At 36.7% G+C, this 24,065-nt stretch overlaps 1 protein-coding gene across 1 annotated transcript; it reads left to right on the forward strand.

Annotated features, from left to right (window-relative positions):
- On the forward strand, window positions 1-24,001 carry LOC118275085 (serine protease gd). Its single transcript, XM_035592942.2, has 9 exons — window positions 1-324; window positions 17,636-17,798; window positions 19,209-19,430; window positions 19,892-20,180; window positions 20,639-20,841; window positions 21,172-21,333; window positions 21,809-21,924; window positions 22,537-22,684; window positions 23,089-24,001. Exons 1-9 carry the CDS (start codon window positions 118-120, stop codon window positions 23,304-23,306), a joined length of 1,728 nt encoding a protein of 575 aa, XP_035448835.2. The 5' UTR covers window positions 1-117; the 3' UTR covers window positions 23,307-24,001.
- Window positions 24,002-24,065: the final 64 nt, after the last annotated feature.

Raw genomic sequence — 24,065 nt, forward strand, 5'->3', positions numbered from 1 at the left:
CTCGATAATATCGCCAGTCCTTCGCCAATAGGAGGCATGGAAACACGTCGCTGAGAACGAACTAAAACGAATAAATTTAAATCGCAAAATGCGAACCTTAATTCGTAAATTAAAAAAATGGATTTGAAGCTAGTGTGTTTGTGTGTTCTAATTTTAAGTTTTAATTTAGTGTGTGGCCAGTACTCGTCGTCGCCGTGTCCTGGCATATTTGACTTTGAAAATGATGGACGTAATGTGTATGGGAAAATCATTTTACGGCCGACTTCGCCGGTGTCTTCCTTAGTGCTAAAAATTAGTTTTACTGTTGCAGCTCAACTATATAATGTGAGTACCTTGCATTTATTATTTAAAAGCTTATTAATAATTTGTACCACGTTATACTTAAATAAACAGGTCTTGATGTACACAATGTGGCAGAAGATAAACCTGTTTAAAAAAAACAAAAAAGTTGGATTGATAAAGTTTAGAAATCTCAGTCGAGATGCCACTCCTTTGTGTGGTAACGAAACAGCATCAGTACGAGTATTGCCAAACATTAATTAAGCTGCGTGATTCATTAATACGTTTATATGGGTATCATAAAATGTCAAACAAATCCGCATAACAAAGGAAAATCATTTGTCAATAAATATGGAATTATGAGGTATTAGGAAACCCCGACGGTGGAGGTAACCACAGCATCCATTAAGTTTTCTTATAATAAAAATAACATAAATATATATAAACATGCTATGCTATGATATTACTCAGGTTTTGTCCTCAGACTCACTTTGTGTAGAGATATACATAAGAACACTTATAATATGTTACTAAACCTATATAGCTTATTACCTACGGAGGTACTGCGTAGCATATGACTACGAATGCCAGTAGTCTAGTTGCTACGAACTCTACAACTCTACGAAACCGGAAAATGCCGGAGATAAATGCATTTTGTTTTTGGCCCAGAATGTACTAATGCCTTGTTTACGTAAACTATAATAATTTTATTTATTTAAGACCTAATCACGTAATTATAAAAATGTAGCGTATTAGTCAGCGATATAAAAACTCAAAGAATATAAAGGTACTTAAAATATAATTGATTTGAGATTTTACTCGGCATTAATCGCCCACACACATATAAAACTTAATTCTTTCCCGTACCTTTAAGGAGTTTGGGAAGTCCCTTTGCGGTACTTCTCTATGATAAATTGATCAACGATTTGCTCACTTGCCAATTGTTTAGGTTGTGATCAATAAAGTCAGCTGTGTATGTTGTTCATCGGTCTTTGTAAAGCTAAGTATCAGTCGTTGAATTTGCCTTTAATGTTAAATATAATTTTGACATAAGTTGCATAATATGAACTGTGTTAAAATTTTATCCTCAGTGCTTTTACTGACACTTGTCATGTAAATGTTCAATACAAACATATGTCGGTGATCTATCTAGATTTCTGAGACTGGTCGCAGTTTCAGTCAGATAGATAGAGATTTTTCATACTCTATATGTATATTTTCTCTTCACTCAGTCTGTCTTTAGTTTTTATTCTTATTAAAAATGTTACATAGATCATAGAATCAATTAATTAAAGATGATACAAATAAACAAGTTTTGTTATAATGACGTGAACGCAAACGTTTTGCTATGAAATATTAAAATAAAATGTCAAACTTAATTTATGCAAATAAAATTTTATTGGGACGACTTATGTTATATAACTTTGTAGAATAATTTAGTTTTGAAATATATACAACTAATACTCCTCGAGTGGTTTATTTTAAAAAGACGTTTTATTTTAAAGTGTCTAAGTAAATATTGTAGGTAATGTGTTTTGGTCGCTAATTTAACTTAGAAATCAGACTTATAGTTTCAGCTATGGTTCGAAAAATGTCGTGAATTGAATATTTAAATAGCTAAACAGTTTTATTTGATTGATTGTTCGTGTTTGTTATTCTGCCAACATGGACGTCATTGACCTACTGTTTGTTGATAGGCTGTGGTCCTAATTTTTGGCACGTGACCACAGATTATTATAACATAACCTAAATACGTCACTTTTTTATGGGACAACCCCGCCACAACCTCCCACACTGCTGCAACTCCTGTAAGCCAGGATCTACAATAGATACAACCATGAAAACACCGGAACATTGAAATACGTCACTTTATAAACACATAATAAAAAGTTTGCGTATTAGATTTATACAAGACGTAAACTTTAGAAATGCAAAAAAAAATCTAGGTTGTAATATTTTCTATAATTTTCTGATTAGCAACCGAGCAGCATTCATATTAAGCTAAAATATCAATTCTAGATTGTTTTCTTACTAAAGACAAAAATTATGTAATTTAAAAATATTATATTCTCAATAAAAGCTGATAAATTATAAAAATGTTAAGAGGAAACAAAACCGATTGCCAAACTAGAAAGAAATAAAAAACCCGGTTAATCGTCGTATTAAAATTAACCGAGCTACTCATTAACATTTTGAGTATCGGATTTTACCAGTATGAAAGGTGTAATAAATTTAATTAATTAAGAATTAGGCATAAATCATCCGGAGCTCCTTATCGAAAAGCAGGAGTAGGAACGGAGTGAATCAGTAAGAAGCTGATACTCCCTCTCGCCTTGCCCAAGGCGGGAGAATTCATTGGATGGTTTTCCCCTCCCAAAAGGAGAAAAAGAAATATTTTCTTTAGCTTATGATTAGAAATTAGTAGTTTATTAAGCTCTTCTTGTATGAAACACACATAGTCATGATCATCATCAGATTAATGTACCTGGAGCGATTGTTTAGTCCCACTGTGGTAACAAAGGCCCCTACCCTCCTTCCACTCGTCTCCTCGTAGAGCTTTCCGTGTTATCCCGCCATTCCCTAATAAAATTTAGTTAGGCCGAACAATAAGCCTAATATATTGAAGAATGTAGCAAAAAAATTCTCCTACTAATTAGCCTAACAAGTTTATTTACACTATAGACCACATTTTTTAATAAATAGGCAGGTTTTGTGTAATATCCTTTTAACGATAAATACGAATATTGTAGGATTTAGTCCATATTTATGATTCAGAACGTTAAAAATATATATTATACATTTAATAATAAGACATTGCGATAACATGTAAAATTTGGGAGAAATGGAATACATTAAAAAAAATATATTTATTCAAATTTATTCTGTGGTTAACGAAATTATCGCAAAAGTGCCCGTCACGTTTAGACACACAGCCTATATATAACTTGTACTACCTACTATTTTAGTTTTTATTTGCTATTGTTTTTTAATGTAAACTTTCCAAAAGTGTTGCATTTTTTATTACCGACTAGCTGTAAATGTTCAAAAGCCATCCACATCCATTACACGCTGAAATATGCCAGTGCTCCTAAAATATTATTATGTCAACGCCTCTTTGCCTTCTGTTTTTGTCCCACACTTTTCCTTATAATTTGAAAGTGTTAGTAAACAACAGAAACTCCGCTTACACATCACATACAGGCTCAGAATAACAATAAGTATGTGAATTTCGCAGTTGCCGAGTAGCCCTATAATATCCGGTAGCAGATCCAGCAGTTAGAAGTATCCTATAATTACATATTATCTGATGGACATTTATTAATATTCATAAAAAAAAATTAAAGGTAAATGTGGTCATTGACCATTTGGGCCACACACTCACAAACTCTTGACATACTGCTAATACATATAAGCTATGCTGTGACCACAATATCATATCTACAGAATATTTTAAAAACTAGATTATGTCAAACGGCAGATGAGAATATGTAACTTTGCTAATTTGTTTGTAATAAAACGAAGAAAAATTTTTAATCAAACGAAGAAGTTTATTATTCATTTTGTTTTTCATATTTCCAGTTTTTATGTATCTATGGCAGAGATACAGATTATATTCACATCACAGATGTAAAATAGTAGATGTTGAAGATTGTCTTTGCTACGGTTCGTGCCCTATGGAATTTTTAATTTTTTATATCGATCCATTTATGTTTATCGTAATATACCAACAGAAATTACGTCGCATCTTATTCAAAACAAAATTATTTTTTAAACAAATTGCTTACCTACTTACTAAATAAATAAACTTATCGTGGATAATTTGAATTACCTATATAAATTACTAATTATCATATTTAGAGCAAACATCAACACATCACTGCATACAAGTTCACACAACTCATAAAATAAAATAATTGGCCCGTTAACATGTCAACAGCATGCCACCATAATTAATGATATTGCAGTTATGAGTTACACCCATTTTGAACTAAAAGCCTACTCAACAGGTTTTACGTGATCTTCATTCTTCATACCTGAAATAAGGTCGATGACCTTTGAGGCGGCAATTACTCAGCCAAGATTCTTGGAAGAATTTGAGAAAAAATATGTACCGTTTAACACTACTGCTGTTTCCATTCAAATAGGTAGGTATTTTGAAAGTGATGTAATGCTTTTTATGATATCTTAGCGCCTGTTTCATCAGCTTCATGTAAAGGTATTGTATGCGCCCGCAGCGTACGCAACGGAATTTAGTTTGTCTTGTATAAAAATTAATACAACTGCGTCCACTGATCCGCATCATATGGACCGCACATCAGCAATGCACATGCGATGCGTACTGATGTCGTCATACGGAATGCGTGCGATGCGTACGTAGTGCAATTATTCATTAAAGTAGAGTCAATAAACGTCCTAAATATCGAATTACTCATAAGCCATAAGTACATTTAGAATTGCAACCAATGAGTTCATAATATTCTAACAAACTCATTAATCATAACAATGAGTTGTCAAGAACTGTTGTTATTTAATAAGGTACCAACCTAAAACAAACAAAATTTTAATAGGTTGTCAAACAATAAATTATCAAAAGTTCGACGTTTTAAAGCTTTTTTTTTAATTTCTTGTCCATAGTAACAAAGCATCCATTGACACTTTAAGGTGGAAATTTGGTTTTTAAATCTGCATTTTTCATTTGAACACCGAAGTTGTTTATGTAAATGAGTACATAAAACGGAATGTAAGCTTCCTTTTTCGGATTTAGGTAGCAGACGTCACGAGAATTTGTTAAAGTTCGACAAAATAAAATCAAACAGACTTAAATATCGAACATTATCTAAATACTTAAAGGATTTTTTAAATATCGGATACTAAACAAAAAAAGAATTTCTCATTTTTACCGGTTACAAAAAAAAAGAGTAGGTACTCGGTTGATGTTTAATTTTTTTTTAATTTGGTGATTTTTGAATTTTTTGAAACGGTGAAGATTATCATTCCGCCATTTGTGACCGATTTTCAAAATTCTTTATTTAAATTTCGCACTGTTCTAATCTTTCACTGTTCCTGATCATACAGTCCGAGTTTTTTTAATTCAGTCCATGTTGTCACAGACTAAAAAAAGACTAATGCAACCTTTACTGTTGACAATTTTGAAATTGTCCCACCATTTCTGTAATGTGTGAATGATGTTACGATGACTATTATGCCTCAGAATATTACTATTCTGCTTGCCAATGTGTACGGTAAAAAAGCTACTTTGGCCCTGCCATTGTATAATTAATAGATATCTACCAAATGTCGGAAAAAACTTCAAATTATGTTGCTACACGAATTTCAAAGCAACACAAAAACGGGTCAGTTTTTTGAATGTTTGTTATTTAAAACTGTTTTCCTTGTTGCGGTTTGGCGGCCTTTTTCATTCCGTACCACAGATACACGAGCAGTCTTTAAAAAAAAGAACAAAATATTAATATTTAGCTTTTGGAGACTCGTCTCTGAAGGAGTAACTTACTCCTCTTACCCAAAGGATTAAAATAAACAAAAGTCGAATTAATTTATAAATAAATGATACCTGCCAGTGCCTACTCTTGCTGAATAAATATTGTTTTTAAAAAGATACGTTTTTGTAAGTGGCCACTTAAAAACGATATGATGCCAATAAAAAAAAAATTGAGGGAATCCGCAAATCGTTCGGATGTCGAATCGATTGGATTGGAATCATTGTCAGACACAATAAAATTCGACTTCATTAAAACAAAAACTTATAAACAAAAATTGGCGGAGTAATCTAAATGAAAAAAAATATCGGTGAACAAATAGATAGAATAGATATAATATAGGATTTAGAAAATAGGCATGTTTCCTACTAGTCAAATTCAATACTTTTTTCGAAACATCAAAAACGATATTTCCTATGAACTTTGTATGAAATACTCTATTATGACGTCATAAGTTTTTGACGTCAAATAGCAGACTTATTTCTAGAAATTTAGCTAGAAAAAATCGAAAATTAAGTAGTTCATCAAAATGAATAAAAGTGTGATTATTTTTGAATATTTTATTGTACATATTGAAAAGTTGTATTCATTTATTTTTGACCCAGTCATCATCCCTATTATTCCGATTCAGGAAATAGCTGTTTGTACACTATAGCTATAGTTGTTTGTAAGCGCATCTATGACAAAAGAAAATCACACATTACGATTTCCTGACACAACATTCACGTACAGACGTTTTCCTATGTTTTCTGATACCTATAAGAGATTATACAAATAAATACTTATGTAAGTATGTGTCGTTTCTTTACTGTGGACTAAAAGTACATTCAAGTTTAAGTTAAAGAGCATAAACAATTTAAGATCTCAAAAAATTGATTAGGAATTTGCGACTTTAAGTTAAGTCTTTATTATTATTTTTTTTGAGGGGAGAAAATTATCCAATGGCCTCTCCCGACGCGGGCAACATGAGAGGGAGTGTCAGACTCTTACTGACCAAAAACCACTCCGTTCCTACGTCTACCTTTCGAGCCGGAGCCCCGGTAACCCGCTAGGTAGTCCGCAGCTCGACCTTAAATCTTATGTTAACAACATAAATACGACGACCGGTAAACAATGAGTAACCGTTCATATTTGTTCAGTGCATAACATAAGTGGGTATTTAATATCATGCTACTACATTTTAAAATACACAGGTAAAGACACTTGTGTCTTAAAAACTTTCAGTTTCATTGTCACAGTGTAGGTGTTATGTGAGTTTAGGACTAAAAATTAATCATGTACACTTTGCCATTTAATTTATTTACATATCACATCACATCATCACGTTAACAGCCTATCATTGGTCACTGCTTACCAAAGGCCTCTTCTCGCACGAAAAAGGATTTGCTGAATGCGGATTGGCGATTTTAAACTTATAAGCTCAGGTTTCCCCTTGATTTATTCCTTCACCGTTTGGCAGTGGTGTCTTAATAATCTTGTATAGTACTTACATATATGAAACTTGAATAATCTCGCGAAAAATGCGACCTGCGGCTGTCTGCGGGCCATCCGCTTCTAATGCATGAGGATGCAGATTCGATACCTAGCAACGGCAAGTACCAATGTGATTTTTCCGAGTTATATAGACTTTCACTGACTAACGGCGAAGAAAAACAAACCTGAGCTTAGTTTGATTTTTTTGAGTTTGAATTCGTCAACCCGTATTGAACAAAAACGTTGTTATGAATGCTCAAACCTTCTCCATACGAGAAGAGGCCTTAGTCTACAGTGGCCACTTATAGGCTGTTAATGTGTGAAAGTAAAGCTGCTGGTCAAGTTTATCTCCGGGGAAATACATTAGCTTCCCACCACCATAAGAAATGTTTATTTATTAGTCCATACCACGTCTGAACCGGGAGTACCTTTGGGCTTTCCCCATTCACACGCACCTACTTTATGCAATTATAGTACACTATAGTGCAGTGGAGAAACCAGTTTCTAGTAACCTTACTTTGAGTGCCTGGCTTTTTTGCGAGTAACGGGTATGTAAAGTACCTAAATGGCACTTACTTGTGGGGAAAAGTAGGTACCTAAGTGCCTTTAAAAAGACTTCCTTTCTTCAGCTTAGGTAAAAAATCTCAATCCCGACCTCTCTAACCAAAAAACATAGAAATCCAGAGAAATCTCTCGTAAGTATCTTGTGTTCCTATGAACGAATTAAAAACATAAGAAAACAATAATACAAATATTTATCTGTTTTATCTAAAAGTGGATTTCTTAGTTTTATGACACAAACCGAAGTTTAGGTTGAATACAGTTAGTAAACTAGTAATATTTCCGTAGAAAGGTAGAAACATGAACTATTAAGTGTATAATAAAGTGATAATTAAAATGATTAATTGCTAATATTTAAATAAGGTTAACTATAACTAAAGAAAGTTTACCATAGCTGTGTAAAGGCAAAGGCAATATTTTATTCTGCCTATGCTGTCAAAGAAAAATATTATCTGTGGCTAAAAATAACGGTTGAAAACCTGGCAACATACAAAAAAAATCGATTGCCATTCAAGAAAAAGAAACATCAAATAAAAAGAAAGGGAAGAAAGAAGGAAAAACGCATTAGGTACTTTCTTATACCTATATTTTTGGATTTGGGGTAGGTAGGTAGTAGACTAAGCTGTAATAAGAAAGAGTGGTTAAAAGTTTAAAGCTTATTCTATATTATACTATACCTAAGATTACAAAAAAGGGTACTTTTTACCCTTTCCAAATACTTTTGAATTTCCAAATAAGTTCTTTTTACCCTTTTTTTTCTTGATACACAGAAAGAAAGAGATAACTAATTATATCGTTATATTGTAGTAAACTGTAGAGTTTACTACGTATAGGTAGGCAACGGACGTCTGCTGCAGAGCTGCGGACTGCCTAGCGGGTTACCGGGGATCCGGCTCGAAACGCAGGAGTAGGAACTGGGTATTTTATATAAAATGTTCTCAAACTTCCGTGTATCATATACCCGGAATTACGGTTTTCCCAAATTCTCATCTGACGTTTGAGAAATTGTTGAGTAACGGTGTCTGACGCATTCGGACAAAAGAATATCGCACGCAACTTTTTTATTGTCCAATCAAATGTACCTTCAAAAATCTGAAGTGCGAAAATCGCTTTTATGGCTTACAGAATACGGACTTTCTTATGGTAAATTATGTGTGTGTGTTGTGTTTGGTTACGGAAAAAGGTACGGATGTAAGAATACGAACAAGAAAAAGGTTATCGTTTTCTTATAATGAAGCGAACAATAAAAAATATTGATTGTTACCATGTATTAAGATTTTGAATGATAAATGAAGTATGTTTAAGATGTATGATAATTTGCTTTTTAGTTTATTAACCAAAAATACTTTACCCATATGAAATGATTCAAAATAATTTACATCAGATAATGCTTTGGGCGGGAGATACCTTTATAAGACTAAACGCCTTTGAGTACAGAGAAGATTCATGAGTAATCAGATCCTTACCTCACTAAAACCACCATAGGGTGATCCAGTCACTCACTCACAAATGTTTGTGAAGGCTTCGGTACCTCAATAATTTTTCTTTTCAAGAGGGAAAGTCATCCACCGACCTCTTCCGCCTTGGGTTAGGCAACAGTGTCAAACTCTTACTGACTAAAAACCACCCCGTTCCTACTTACTGCTACTTCGAGTCGAAGCCCTAGTTACCTGGTTAAGTTATATGTGCTAGCTAGTGAGCACAGTAACAAAGTGAACATAAAAAGGTCATCTTTATAAAGATACCTTTTTTATTAACTTTACTTAAAAAGATTTATCGAAGGAACATATTATTATTGTATGTACTTCGGTTGTTACAATTACACGTAGTGGCCGGTTTTTAAATTGAGATTTAATCGTATTGAAGCAAGAGTACCGCATGCCAGTGTGGTGTCTTTTAGAAAAGGGCATTATACTTCTTTTACATCTTCATATTCATTTTACTAGTTACTTCCGTGCGGTTTTAAAGTATTGGGTACTGGGCTATTTTCAGTTTCGGAGATTTCTTACGGAGTCTGGAGTTGGGCCCATTACATGGCAATAGGTATACCTACTGTTACATAGGACTTATATTATAAATGGTGAAATTTGAATACGTGCTGTAATGTGCACCTCTGCCTACCCCTTCGGAGATCTTTATCTCCGAAGGGGTAGGTATAACGCCACGGCTTTCCGTGGCGTTACTTCTTTTGATCAGGGGAGAAGATCATCCATTGATTTCTTCCGTTTTGGGTGAAAAGAGAGAGAGTTAGACTTTTACTAAATAAGAACCATACCCTATTCTACTGGAACTCCAATAACCCACAAAGATAGTCCGCAGCTCCGCGCCAATATATGGAATCAAATGGGCGCTGATAGCTTAACATCTAGTAATCCGTCTGCTAAACGAGCTTCTCTTATGTCATAAAAAAAGTTTTCCTGAAGCAAAAGCTTATTTGGGATTTCTCCGTCAATGACGTCACGGTCACACGCGTCACACGTACCTAGTGACGTAATATCTGATTGTGACGTCTAAACTAAAACATATGACGCTATAAAATCTCACATCCCAATAATATTAAGACATTTTAATTCATATACATACCATCTTAACATGAAAAATGAACTCTAAGCTTTAGCAAACACAACACATTTTCCAATGTTTTCTTTATTATCATGCAGTTTTCCTTAAGGCTTTCATTTATTGCGAAGTAAAAAGCACAAATACAACCAGTTCTCTCTCACCGTTAAACTTCGAAGATTTACGATGCATGCAAAGAGGTTTCATGTTATAAATTGACTTGCTCTGACCATGCCCTTAGCCGTACCGTTGGTTACCTGTACCCTTAGTACGAGTTTGCTTTACGTTTAACGAGATCGAAACGAGAGCGCGGTCGGTGCTCTGATTGGTTGATCTACTCGAGCTGACCAATTAGTGCGCCGAGCAAGCTCTCGTTTTGATTACTTTTAACGTAAAACAAACTCATACTAAGTCTATCTACTGTTTATTAGGTCTGTTGATCTGTTTCCATTTAATAGGGATGATGACGGGATATGAAAATTAAAAATCTATCTAGTCCGTCACTTAGGCAATGAAAAAATATTAGACATTTTTTTTTTAATTTATGTTGTTAATTATGTCACTTTAACCTACTTAATAGATACAGAGTAAATATAACAGTGTAATCAGTTAAAAAAATATATATACATATATATACTTCGTCATGAGCAGCGTGTGCAGAAAAATAGTCCCTCTATGACTCGAAACTAGCTTTTCTCCATTAATTTCGTTTACTTATTTATTTAAACCGTGATTTGTAATTAGTTTAGTATGTCTCACAATAGTTATTATAAAAAAAAAAATATATTTCCTTCCTTCCTTATTATTTAGATACCCAGACATTTTATGTTTATAATACATACAGGGTGTCCAGTGGCAGATTTCAAACTTTGAACAAACATAGTTTCTAAACGCAGCGGCGGCCTTAGCCATTGCGAGGCTCCGGGCGGCAGGTCTTTGCGAGGCCCTTTGTCCTTCGTAAAAAGTATATGATGCGAAAGTAGGTCTGGTTGTTTGGTTTAGGTACTTGTTATGTTTGACGAGAAATACTAAAGTTATACAAATAAATAGAATTTGAGTTTTAAAAGATTTTACTTTGAAAGATTTGCAAAATTAACAAATACAGATATGATACATTTTAAAATTGATGTTTGTGACTTTTCCTAAGACTAAAATTTTTAATTAAAACAGAATAGTCTAACGAATGAGCTACGTCATTTTCGATGGAAAGAATAGCAAGGGCTGAAAGCCGATCTTGTGTCATCGAATTCCTCAAATATGTTTTAATGATTTTAAGCCTCGAAAAACTCCTTTCAGCAGACGCAACTGTAACAGGTGTGGTGGCAATAATTCTCAGGACTATTTCGATAGTGGGGTAAACTTCGGTTAATTTTTTTCTATTATGTATTTCAGCACCGAGATAATGTCGTCGTTTCCTTCATACACACGAATGAACATATTCAGTTCTTCGTACAATTCATGTCCATCAATATCACATGATTCTCCTACTGTCATAGATATTCGTAAGTCGCTGCATCGTTTCAAAAGTTCACTATCACTAATTTCCTTTAATCTTTTTGTATTATACATGTTACACGTTTCATTTCGTTCGTCAACTCTTATCACCTTGGAATTATTTTACTTACAGAAAGCAGGTACAAGAAAATCCACGTAGATTTTCTTGTACCTGCTTTCTTTTGATAGCTCGTTTCTTTTTTGAACTACCTGACTCAAATTTTCTACCGACATCACGATCACGCGAACTCATTTCGTAAATCTTGTATTGTTTCGCATTAAACAGCCAGAAATATTTTTTAAGTATCACACAGTTTTTTACACTTTTTCAGCTTACTCAATACTTCAAATAGGTACTATATTTTACACTTTTCCAGCTCACTCAATACTTTAAATACTATAAGAACGTAAAATTGAAAGATATTTACGGTACAGTAACGACTTTGTAACTCATATTGTAAGTAAAATAATTCCAAGGTGATAAGAGTTGACGAACGAAATGAAACGCGGGGATTCCCCGAGAGATAGAATAGCAGAACATTAACTGTCTCGACTCCCGAGCTGAACCGAATGCGATTAAAAAACAGATCTTCAAGTATTTTGAGGCGCGATACTATCAATTACACTGTTAGAAATTTCTATTGTAATTTTGCAACAAATGCGTTGGAAGTACACTGCCAAGACATTATTGTAAAATTAAAGCTGTTTTAGTAATTTTAATGGAATTAGTTAAGTAACTAACTTTATTTTAATTTACCGCTATGTTATAACCTGAATAAGTAATTAAGGATCAAAATAAAAAGTTTTAAAAATCTATATTTTTTAAAATTTGCTTGGGTTGTGTAGCGCGAGGCCCTTGCAAGAGCGAGGCCCCGGGCGATTGCCCTGTTCGCCACCCCCTAAGGCCGCCTCTGTCTAAACGCAATACGTTAGAGAACTGCAAAAGACGTGTTTAGAAACGCAAATACTGCGGATTTTTTTGTAACTATGGAAAAGTAGAGTGGAGGGCACCGCGCTTTTGCCGTCGAGGCGTACATTTCGAGTGGATTTTCGGTGACTGAAGCTCGCCATCTAATTAAATAATCGTTACGGTACACATTATTTAGTGATGAAACCCATTTTCACATCGGAGGATATGTTAATAAGCAAAATTTCCGTTACTGGGAAGTAACAGTCTGGTGTGCCATGTCTGCATCTGCAATCGTAGGGCCTTATTTTTTTGAAAATGAATATGGCCAAACTGTAACTGTGAATTCGGACAGATATGCCCAGATGTTAAATGATTTTTTCAGACTAGAACTTCAGAATAGTCCTTCTGTTAACCGAAACACATGGTTTCAGCAGGACGGGGCCACAGCTCATACTGCTAAGGTGTCCATGAATGCAGTGCGGCAGTTATTCCCTGAAAAAATCATATCCCGAGACGGTACCATACAGTGGTCACCTTTTTTTTTTGCGGGGGGAAAATCATTAGGCGGGGGGGAGTGTCAGACTCTTACTGACTAAAAACCACCCCGTTCCTTCTCCTGCCTTGAGCCGGAGCCCCGGTAACCTTTTACGTTGTCCGCAGCTCCGAATCGGGCATCAGCCCTACTGGGCCCCATCTGTGGTGGTCTGGCTCTTTGAGGCGCGCGCGGAACGCGACGCGCCGTACGCACGGGTCTGGTTCTGGACGGGCGACGTGCTACCGTAACTCGTCTTCCGCAAACCCGCACTTACGGTGGTCGGAGATCGTCACGAGATCCCCGACGCCCGGAGTGTCTTCTGCGGCGGCTGGGGCGTGAGGAGGATCGTTCCCTCACGCGCTCCGTCTTCTCCTTAGCTAGCATGACTGCGCCGCAGAAGGAGGAGACGGCGTCCCATTCCCCCTCGCCCCGTACCATGGCCTGAATCAAAGCCGGACGCGAGAGGTCACCGTCGCTGATCACATCCCTGAGGACACGGCGGTGCTCAGCCCATGCAGGGCACACCGCTACTGTATGCTCCACCGTGTCCTCCGGGTGATCCACGCAATACCGACACCCGCGCGTTTCCTCGCGCCGAATCCGAAACAGGTACCTACCGAAACTTCCGTGTCCGGTAAGCACCTGCGTCAGGCGGTAGGTGATTGAAAACAAGCGTGCTAGACTCGAAGAGTGTGTAAGCCTCGAAGGCCGCCATTTGGAGAGTGTAGTTTTAAAAAAATAAATCCGCATTAGTTATTATTAAATTAAAATAAACGTACGTTGAATTAGAGCTGTAGTTTTTTTTTACAATTTTCCAAACATTGAAATCTGCCACTGGACACCCTGTATAATCTGTATATAGTATCAATGAATCGTTCTTTCTAACTGTACAAAATAAAGCTTCACAATATTAGGTAGATACCATATTATAAAACCTATTATTCCTCGCTGAATCACCGACTACCAAAAATTTACAAACAAGTGTTAAAATTTCGGCAGCTCATAAATGTTTCACAGGTTCAAAAACCGTTTGGAAGGTCTCCATTAAGTGTCATAAATTAATAAATTCACGGCCACAGAATTACGGATATTGACTGCAGAAAAATGCACACAATATTTAGTATTATAAAAGAGCTATATAAACTGTTAACCGTGTGTCTGATTTGTACAAAAAATATATCTTTCTTGTCCGGCTTATATAATTTTATTCTAAAAAAAATATAGTGTTTATGCTAGTATTAATACTTTTCTGGAGCTGCAGAAAGCGGTGGTAGGACCAGGAACGGGGTGGTTTTTTGTCAGTAAGAGTCTGACACTCCCTCTCGCCTGGCCCTAGCGAGAGTAGTTTAGATGATTTTTCCCCTTAAGAAAGAGTATAATAAGCATCTAAGCATAATAAAAAGCTTATAATACATACTTATTAATTATGAATAGTAGGTAAGTAAATAGGTATATAGTACCTATTATACATTAGATGAATCGAGTCACCGTATTTCCTTAAAATAATAGGTATTGATGTTAAGTAATAGACAAGAAGTGACGTCATCAGCACCCGGAATAGAATTTGGAATTCGAATTAAGATATTCGCTCATCATATCGTTAAATGCCGACATTTTGTTTGTTATTAATTCTTGATCAGCTTGATCTAGTTTGTGTTGAAATACTTGTTTTCTATAGCAGATGTGAATGCGTTGTTCAGATAATATAATAATATTATGACGACCGACGAATAACTTGAAACTACAAAATGCATTAATAAAAAGTTTCTTCGTCAAAATAAAAAGAAAAAGATGCATGTTGTTATAACGTCTGTAGGTTTCGTGTAAATATAGATGGCGCTCTACAGAGATTAAATTACACCCTTCGCAATCTTCCTAATACACAAGAACCGTTAAATTCGTAGCCCCCATAAGGCCAACAACACACTTGTAACGCCTCTGGTGTTTCGAGTGTCCATGGGCGGCGGCGATTGCTTACCATCTGATGATCCGACTGCTTATTTACCGGCTTATACCATAAAAAAGATATAAAAGAGATTTAACACCTAACGCTTATCTACCATCCGTAACCCATAACTTAAAAAGATGTACAAGGCACACTCAACACAAGGTAAATGATGTTGTAGATTTGTGTCGGTTAAGTTTTTTTATAACAGAGAACAGAATATAAACAAACTTGTAATTATATTCAAACTGTTTATATATAAATTAAATTAATTTGGCGTTTGCTGGAATCCAGAACTAAACGAGATTGACGAGACGAGAATATTTGCTATGAGTACCTATTGTTTCTCATATAATAATCATCAGCAGATTAATTAACAAGACGTAGGTACTCGGGGACTTTTAATTTATTATACCAAATATTTGCACTTGTATGACTTGCATATTAATATATTTAATCTATACTAATACTCTAATAGGCTACCTAATATTAGGTAATGATCCGACCCGGATTCACATCGGTACCTACGGCCTTCATATTCATTTCGTAGGATTTCTTCTGGGAATTCAGTCAAAACGCAACGTTACGCCTTTTATCCCCGAAGGGGTAGGCAGAGGTGCTTATTACGACACGTAATGCCGCTATACAATGTACACCTACTTTTCACTATTTGTGTTATAAGTCCCATGTAATAGGGGGTGAGCCTATTGCCATATACTGGACGTAATTCCAGACTCCGTGCTACTACTGAGAAATTTTCGAAAATCCGAAAAAAGAGACCCCTTGTCTGGCAGTCGCACTTGGGACCACTCGGCCAACGAGGCAGTCGAAACCTTGTATAATATAGATGTAACACTATTCCTATAACCTTTCCCATAAATTCATTTGTCCTTTAGACATAAATAAAAACAGACGCGTTATAATATTATGAGGATATTATAATACTTAAACAGCTTTATGACTAGGAAACAGATTCAGAAACCACCAAAGAGGTTTAGTTTTGTCACAAAAAAATAATGAAACGGAATTATTGTTAACGTTAAAATGATTAACGAGTTGTAAAACCCGTTTAAGTTAGATTTATTGTGTCTGCATGTAGTTACTTGTGGTTTAAACACTGTGGTAGACTCTATTTGTAAACATTTACAACATTCGTGTTCCCTAGTTGTATAGTTAACTAGGGAACACGAATGTAAAGACTTATAAATAAACCACTTAATTAATAAAGCATGCCAGACTCGAACTCAGCGCCACCTAGGCTATTAGAACTTATTTAGAACTATGATCGTATGGTAAATCAAAATTATTTTAAGAAAATTAAGCCGATTACTTACAAATTCAATGGGTCATTTAGACACCATAAGTGCTTCAAATAATACCTAAATATCTACGACGTTTAACACATAAAACATTGTTTTATGTTAAACTGTTTTAATTGGCTTATATTGTATGGTCATCAAAAATAAGAGTACCAAATATCAGATTAATCTGTCGACAGGAAGGGGGTTAAATGCCAATTACTAAAGACCCAAACAAACGAATGGGTCAAGTTAAATAAAACCGAAAATGAAATGAAAGTCCAGACGTTATAATCATGTCAAATAAGTTAGTAGACACAACAAATACTAAGTTAGATAAACATAAACAAACGCAAATATACATTATGAGGTGTTAAATAATGACGAAGTGTTGAATCTCACAATGAATTTATTAGTTTATTTATACATATAATATATACCTAAATAGTAAATACTTAGACAGACCCCGATAGGTATGCGTGGAAATGGAAACCACCTTACTACATGTAATAAGGATTTAACTTCTAAAGATCGAAGAAAATGTTAGGACTAACTCCGAAAGGAAGCAAACGGGATAATACTAGCCTATGGCAATCTATGATAATTTCAAGTGTGGGAGAGCCATGCTTCGGCATGAATGGGCTGGCTCGACGGGAGTAATATCACGGCCTCACAGAAAACCGATTTGAAACAACGCTTGCGTTTCGCTGTGTGACTGCGGTTATCGGAGGCCCAATCCCCAACAAACTTTAAATTACGAACCCCCAAAATGCAGGTAACCACAGATACCTCTACAACGCACTTGTAATGCCTCTGGTGGTTCGGATGTCCATGGACGACGGCGATTGCTTAACATCAGGTGATCTGTCTACACGTTTACGACTTGTGCCATAAAAGAACATGACTGATTATAGGTGAAAAATAGGTGAATTCTATGTTTAAATTAAGTATGAAATATTTAAACTAAAATAACTGACGAATAGAGAATCGACTCTAAAGAACACAGAAGAAGTTTTATCCAATGTATTCATTTCATTGTTTTCTTAAAACAATTTTTATAAACACCCATATTTTCTGTTCCAGAATTATGTAGGCCGTTTAGAAGCACAAGACAGCAACCACCTCCTGCAGAGGTACAACAGAGGGCAGCCTGTCAGCTACATCGTGCACTTCCCCATCACCTCGCCGCTGCCGAAGCTGACGGCACTCACTGTCAACGGCGAAACTATTTGCTATGGACAAGGAGGTGAGTTTCTCTTAACCTTTCGTCTGTTATATGAGACAACAATAGACTACACGGGTTGTCACGGGACGGTTTAAATAAATGAGGGTGCCTTACGTCCCTAGAAACGCTGATGTAGTGCGGGTAAGTGCGGGTCTGGGGACGGCGAGCAAGGGTAGATTGCCGCCCGACCAGATCCAGATCGGTGCGTACGGCGCGTCGCGTTTCAAAGAGCCTGATCCGGAGATGCCAACTAGCGGGTTTACCAGGGCTACGGCTCGAAAAGCAGGTGTGTGTGAACGGGATGGTTTTTAGTTAGTAAGAGCCTGACACTACCTCTCGCTTCGCCCAAGGAGGAAGCAGTAATTGGATGGTTATCCCTCCTTTAAAAAGATTTATTCTAGAATAGAATACACTGTTTGTATTTAGACTAATAAATAAAATTGTAGTGTCTGTTTGAAATAGCCATTTTATTAGGTACATACATACGGTATAGATATATAGATAAATACCTAATGAATACGGCTTACTTACGCAAACTATCCAAGTAAAGCTTCTGAATAGGAGTCCCCGCGTGACTTGAAACTATTAGAGCTTTTCTCGAAAATTTCATGAGCAAGACGTATTTTTAAATTAATTTGCTATGTCCCAATTCACTTACAATACCAAAAAAACGTATTTATTGTAGGCAGTTGACTAAGTGTCATGCATCATTGTGTGAGGAGGTCCGTTGACAGTTTCGCTAAACGTTTTCCTCGACTCGTTCCACATAATACAGACATGACCTGGCCGCGCCATGCCTGGGTTTTACCACATTCTACGATAAATTATAGCCTCCATGCGAAATGTGCATGTCATTGTAGTGTTTACCTAGAGTCCCAGATAATACTCCGATAAGACTGTCTCGTTGGTCGAGTGGTCGTAAGTACGACAAAAGGACAAGAGGTCTCGGTTTCGATTCGCGGGTCGAGCAAAGTATTACTGGACTTTTTTCTCCGACATCTTTAATTGATTTTGTCTGGACTTTAAAAGAGACCTCTGATTTTGTTTCGGCATTTCTTCTCAGAGTAGTCAGATAGGAACCGACCGACCTTATCTAGTTATTTAAAAGATCGACGACCTATTTGCAAAATAAATATTATGTATCATTTATAATTTCGGTTTTCGAAAATGTCTCAGTAGAACGAACTGTACACAACGACTTCAACGAGTGGAAAAGACAAAGCTCGACTGCTTAAGATTAAATCTAGAATAATTAGGTACGTCAAAAACAGGAAAGACCTCAGATAAGACGTTCAAAATTACCTACATTTGAAATATGTAAAACCTTTAGAAATACACAATACTTTCTCCATAATATTAACCAAAGAAGGAACGCCCAACTTATCAATCCACTACACGCCCAAAACTAACAACAGCGCTCCTCATTTCCAGACGTGCCCAGACCGAACACATACGTGACGACGCTGAGTCTCCAGCACACCTCGTTCCTCCAGGGCGGAGGGCCGATATACAACAGTATTCAGCCGCAGCAGCACCGGCCGCAGCCGCGTCCACCTCCACCACAGCCGACGGTGGACCAGATCTTCTACGGAGACGATGATGCCACTGCTCATATTTATACGTTCAATAATGTTGAGCCGTCGTGGAATAATGGTAAGGGCATATTGAGACATTAAGTAAATGGCTAAGACAGTTCAAAGAAATAATTTTCGATGTAATATACAATAGGATATTTTTTGTAGAACTTAGTGCTACGGAACAATTGATTACCATAGCTTAGTTTGTATTCAACGCTTGCGTTGTGCGAATGAGGTAACCGGAGGCCCAACCAATTACCCACTTCCCAATCTTCTCTATCCACGATTCCTCAACAACCCTTAAATACTTAACGCCGGCTGGCAATGCACCTGAAACGCCTCTTCGTCCATGGGCGATTGCTTACCATCAGCGATCAGTCTGCTCGTTTACTAAGTTATACCATAAAAACATAGTAACAATTCCACCGTACGTAATCAAAAAAGACACCGTAGAAAATCCCCAAAACTAACAAACATTATAAGCATTATATTAGCTAGATTACTCTAAAGATTAACAAAAACCACTCTCCATTCCAGGCAACTCTCCATACTACGTGGTGAACAACACTCGTCCGTTCACCCAGGCCACGCAGCAGTACCAGCCGCCCACCCAACAGTATCAGCCGCCCACCCAACAGATCTTCCACTCCAACCCAATCTATGAATATGACCAGAATGTGCCCCAGCAGGTCACCTCACGAAGGCCTAACCCGCCTCCTTACGAGCAGGCCACGAAGAGACCAACTTACACGCCTCCTCCCACAAGCCCTAACCGCAATGAGTTCTACTACCCTACTCCTGAGCCGACACAACCTGCGGTTAATAAGTAAGGGATTTTTCTTATTCTTAAAAGCCTTGATAGGACTTCTTAACATTAAAATAAAATTAGTGCACTTTTGGTTTGGGTTTATTTTAACGATACAGACAAAAGCACAGTTTTACGAATAAAGGTGTATGACATTAAAACATATTTAAAAAGGCGCGAATGCGGTTCGCGGTTACATGATACAGTTTCATTGCCTTTACTACTTGTCATTCGTGCGCCATCTAGCGGCGGCTCATAAAGCTACTAGATAGTGTTGCCATATACTTGGTACATTAATTAATATTGGAAATACGAAAGTACGACATAATAATTGGATGTTGTGTGTGAGCACTACAAACTGCATGTTAGCACTAAAAACTGCACCAGCTCAGCAAATGTTACTTAAAGTCGTCAGAATGGAGATCTCTTTAAGAAAGCCTTCAAGTATTTAACCAATTAAAATCTTTTCTATGTTTCAGTGACCAACGTTACAACGTCGAAAACACAGGTGATATGTGCGGTGAGGTCGCGGGAGGTAACGAGAGGGTCCCTCTCATCTACAACGGGAGGTCTTACGCGAGAGGAGACATTCCTTGGCTTGTGGCCATCTACAAGAGTGAGGCAGCTAATCTGCAGTTCATCTGCGGAGGAACCTTGGTTTCTGATCGTCATATTGTTACTGGTGAGTAGAACATCTTCAAAAAGGTAGATCATTCACCATCATCGGCTTATAATTGACTTACTGCTGAGAATAGGTCTCTTCTCATACGGAAGAATGCGTATTATCAACTCGCTCGGTCAAGGCGATTTTTACCTTCACTGTATGTCAATCTAAATAATCGTAGAAACGTCGAACGTAATTTAGAAAAGTAATAGTATTATTGATACCTACTTACCAGGTTCCAAATCCACAACCTCGTGATTGAGGAGCAGGAACCTTAACCTCTAGAGTCTAGAGACTAGAGTTACCCAACTCAAAGCTTTACTACAAAATATATTGTTATTTTTCCAGCTGCTCACTGCATGCAGCGTCGAGGTGTGCAGACGAACATCAAGGACATTGTGGTGAAGATTGGAGTCCACAACCTGAATGACTGGAGTGACGATATCACCGTCACCAGGTCGTTGATGGCTGCTTCCATCCACGAGTCTTTCAATCCAGCGACTCTTCAAAGTGAGTACCATTTTTTATGGTATAAGCCGGTAAACGAGCAGGTGGATCTCCTGGTGGTAAGCAATCGCCGCTTCCCATGGACACCTGAAACACCAAAGGCGTTACAAGTGCGTTGCCAGCCTTTTGGGGTTTAGAAATTTAAGGGTTGTTGGGGTATCAGGGATGGGAAGAGGGATAACCTAATCAGCTACTTTATAAGCAGTAATAAATAGACACTTCTGGATTTCGAAGCCACGGTATATTCTAGCATGTAATGATAAACAGCGATTTTTGGTCTTAATTTGATTTTTATGATCTATCGTTCACTATTACTTATTACCTAAGTCCTGTACTTATATTCAAAATGGGTTTTATGGTAAACAGTAGGGATTAGCGATATTCTGCACGATAGCTAATAAAATAGACTCTGAAAGTGTATGTTGATCAACAACTTTTTAATTGCTACTTTAAAAAACCTTGATTAATTTTCTTGCAGACGACATCCTGATGTTCACACTGAACAAACGAGTGAAGTTCAACACGTACATACGCCCAGCGTGTCTGTGGGGCGATGATACCGACCAATCGCGTATAGTCGGCGCTTCTGGAGTTGTAAGTAGCTTTCTTTCTGTAATTAAATATTTAGAGGACGGGTTCATTAAGTCTTTGACTGCCAATAGAAAACTGTTGAAGGCAAATCCTCCGCTAACGTCGGTTACCGGTGACCACCACGGCGTTCAATGTGTTAATGATTTACAGTTACCAAAGCAAGAATGGAGTACATGACTATTTTTGCTGTTTTAGAAAAAAGCCTCGTTGGTCGTGTGGTCGCAAGTGCGATTGCCGGGCAAGGGGTCTCGGGGTTCGATTCCCGGGCCGAGTAAAATATTGCTGATTTTTTTTTCTGTTATTCGACATTTTCTCGGTGGTAGCACGGATTCTGAAATTGTGCCCAATATATGGCAATAGTCTCACCCTATACATGGGTCTTATAACACAAATGGTGGAAAGTGGGTGTATTTTGTATAGCGGCATTACGTGCTGTAATGTGCACATCTGCCTACCTTTTCGGAGATATAAGGCGTGACGTTGATGTTGCAAATAAAGCGTAGATTATATTATATGACTATTGTTAGGTACTGTACTGTTTTCGAAAACTGATAGCAGATGGTCGTTCTATTGACCTTTGAAGAGTTTTCTACAAATATTATGATGTTTCCCCAGGTGGCTGGATGGGGAGACCAAGGAGTGGGAGGTATAGGCAAGCAGGGCGAGCCCCACATGGTGCGCATCCCCATCGTCAGTACCACCGACTGCAGAGCCAGCAAACCTCACTTCCACAAGCTCACCTACGACAGCACGCTGTGTGCAGGTACGTGATTCTTTATTAACCCATTGTGTGCCCAAACGTGGATCCACGCGTGTATTTTCTATTGTGTCTTATATACATATACCGGTACCGGTATATACCGACATACAAGAGGTTAGATGTGCATAAAACAAGCAGTCTTACTAAATGGTAAGCAATTGAGGGTGTCCGTGGATACCCGCAATACCAGAGGAGTTACAAGTGCGTTGATGGCTTTTTGAGGATTTTGAATTTTGGTGATGGGACCCAAAAACAGATATTGAGGATATCTCCTCAATATCTGTTTTTGGGTCCCATCACCTCCATCCCTCCTTGTTTCGTCTTTGACGTTTGTGCTCAACTAATCTGCCAGCGATTTTAACTACTACGTATTATAAATTATTAATTATTTACACTTATTTCTACAGGTGATCGTAACGGCGCCGGGCCTTGTGTGGGAGATTCCGGTGGAGGTTTATACCTCCTAGAGGGAGGCAAGTGGAGACTCAGAGGAGTGGTCTCCGTGTCCCTCCGAGCTGAGAACGGTGACAACACTTGTAACCTCAATGAGTACATCATCTTCACTGATACAGCGAAGTATTTGGGCTGGATCAGGCGCATCTTGTCAGAAAAATATTACGATTAAAGTTATAATGTTGATTTATTTAAGACTGGAACCTTTTTGGAATAAAAAAAGCTTGGGAACACTTTTTTATACTAGATAAAGTTATAAATAAGTGGTTTCTATTACCTATGTAATATACAATACATTGACATGATTGTGGTTCAAAGTATGGCAACATTGTTATTGTTAATTCTACAGGGATTTTTTAGTGTTACCTACCAATATTTGTTGTGGATAGACGTGTTTGGTGTTCCCGAGTTAATAAATAATTTAACAATATAATTCATTTTGTAACAATACCTACCGTTCTCCTATTTTACCATATTATTAATTATTTGAAAATAAAAAATAATAAGGACCTAAAAATGCCTGTTATAAATCAATTTAAATACTAATGTAACTTAGTTATAAGAAAGTATTTTTATATAATTAATATTTTGTAGACTTAATATTATTCAAAATGTGCATTTTCCAAGAGATTTTTATTTAATTTTCAGTCTTGCCATAGTTCATTGCTTGTTTGCAAAATCGAATACATTAATGATTTTTTTTATTGATACTGATACAAAAGGCATTTTGCGAGTTTACTATTAAAACTAAAATAGTCATATTTATTATTATATTCAGTTTTATAGGAAAATATAATTATAGGCCTTTACTAGATAATAAGTTGATTGTAATGTCTGACTCGCCATTAAATAAATTATATTATTGTATTTTCGTTTGTTTTTTTAACTCCCGCCCCTCTCCCACATACCTAAAAACATAAATATAAAAAAA

Source organism: Spodoptera frugiperda, chromosome 11, assembly GCF_023101765.2.
Source record: "Spodoptera frugiperda isolate SF20-4 chromosome 11, AGI-APGP_CSIRO_Sfru_2.0, whole genome shotgun sequence".
In the NCBI taxonomy this organism is placed as follows: Eukaryota; Metazoa; Arthropoda; class Insecta; order Lepidoptera; family Noctuidae; genus Spodoptera; species Spodoptera frugiperda.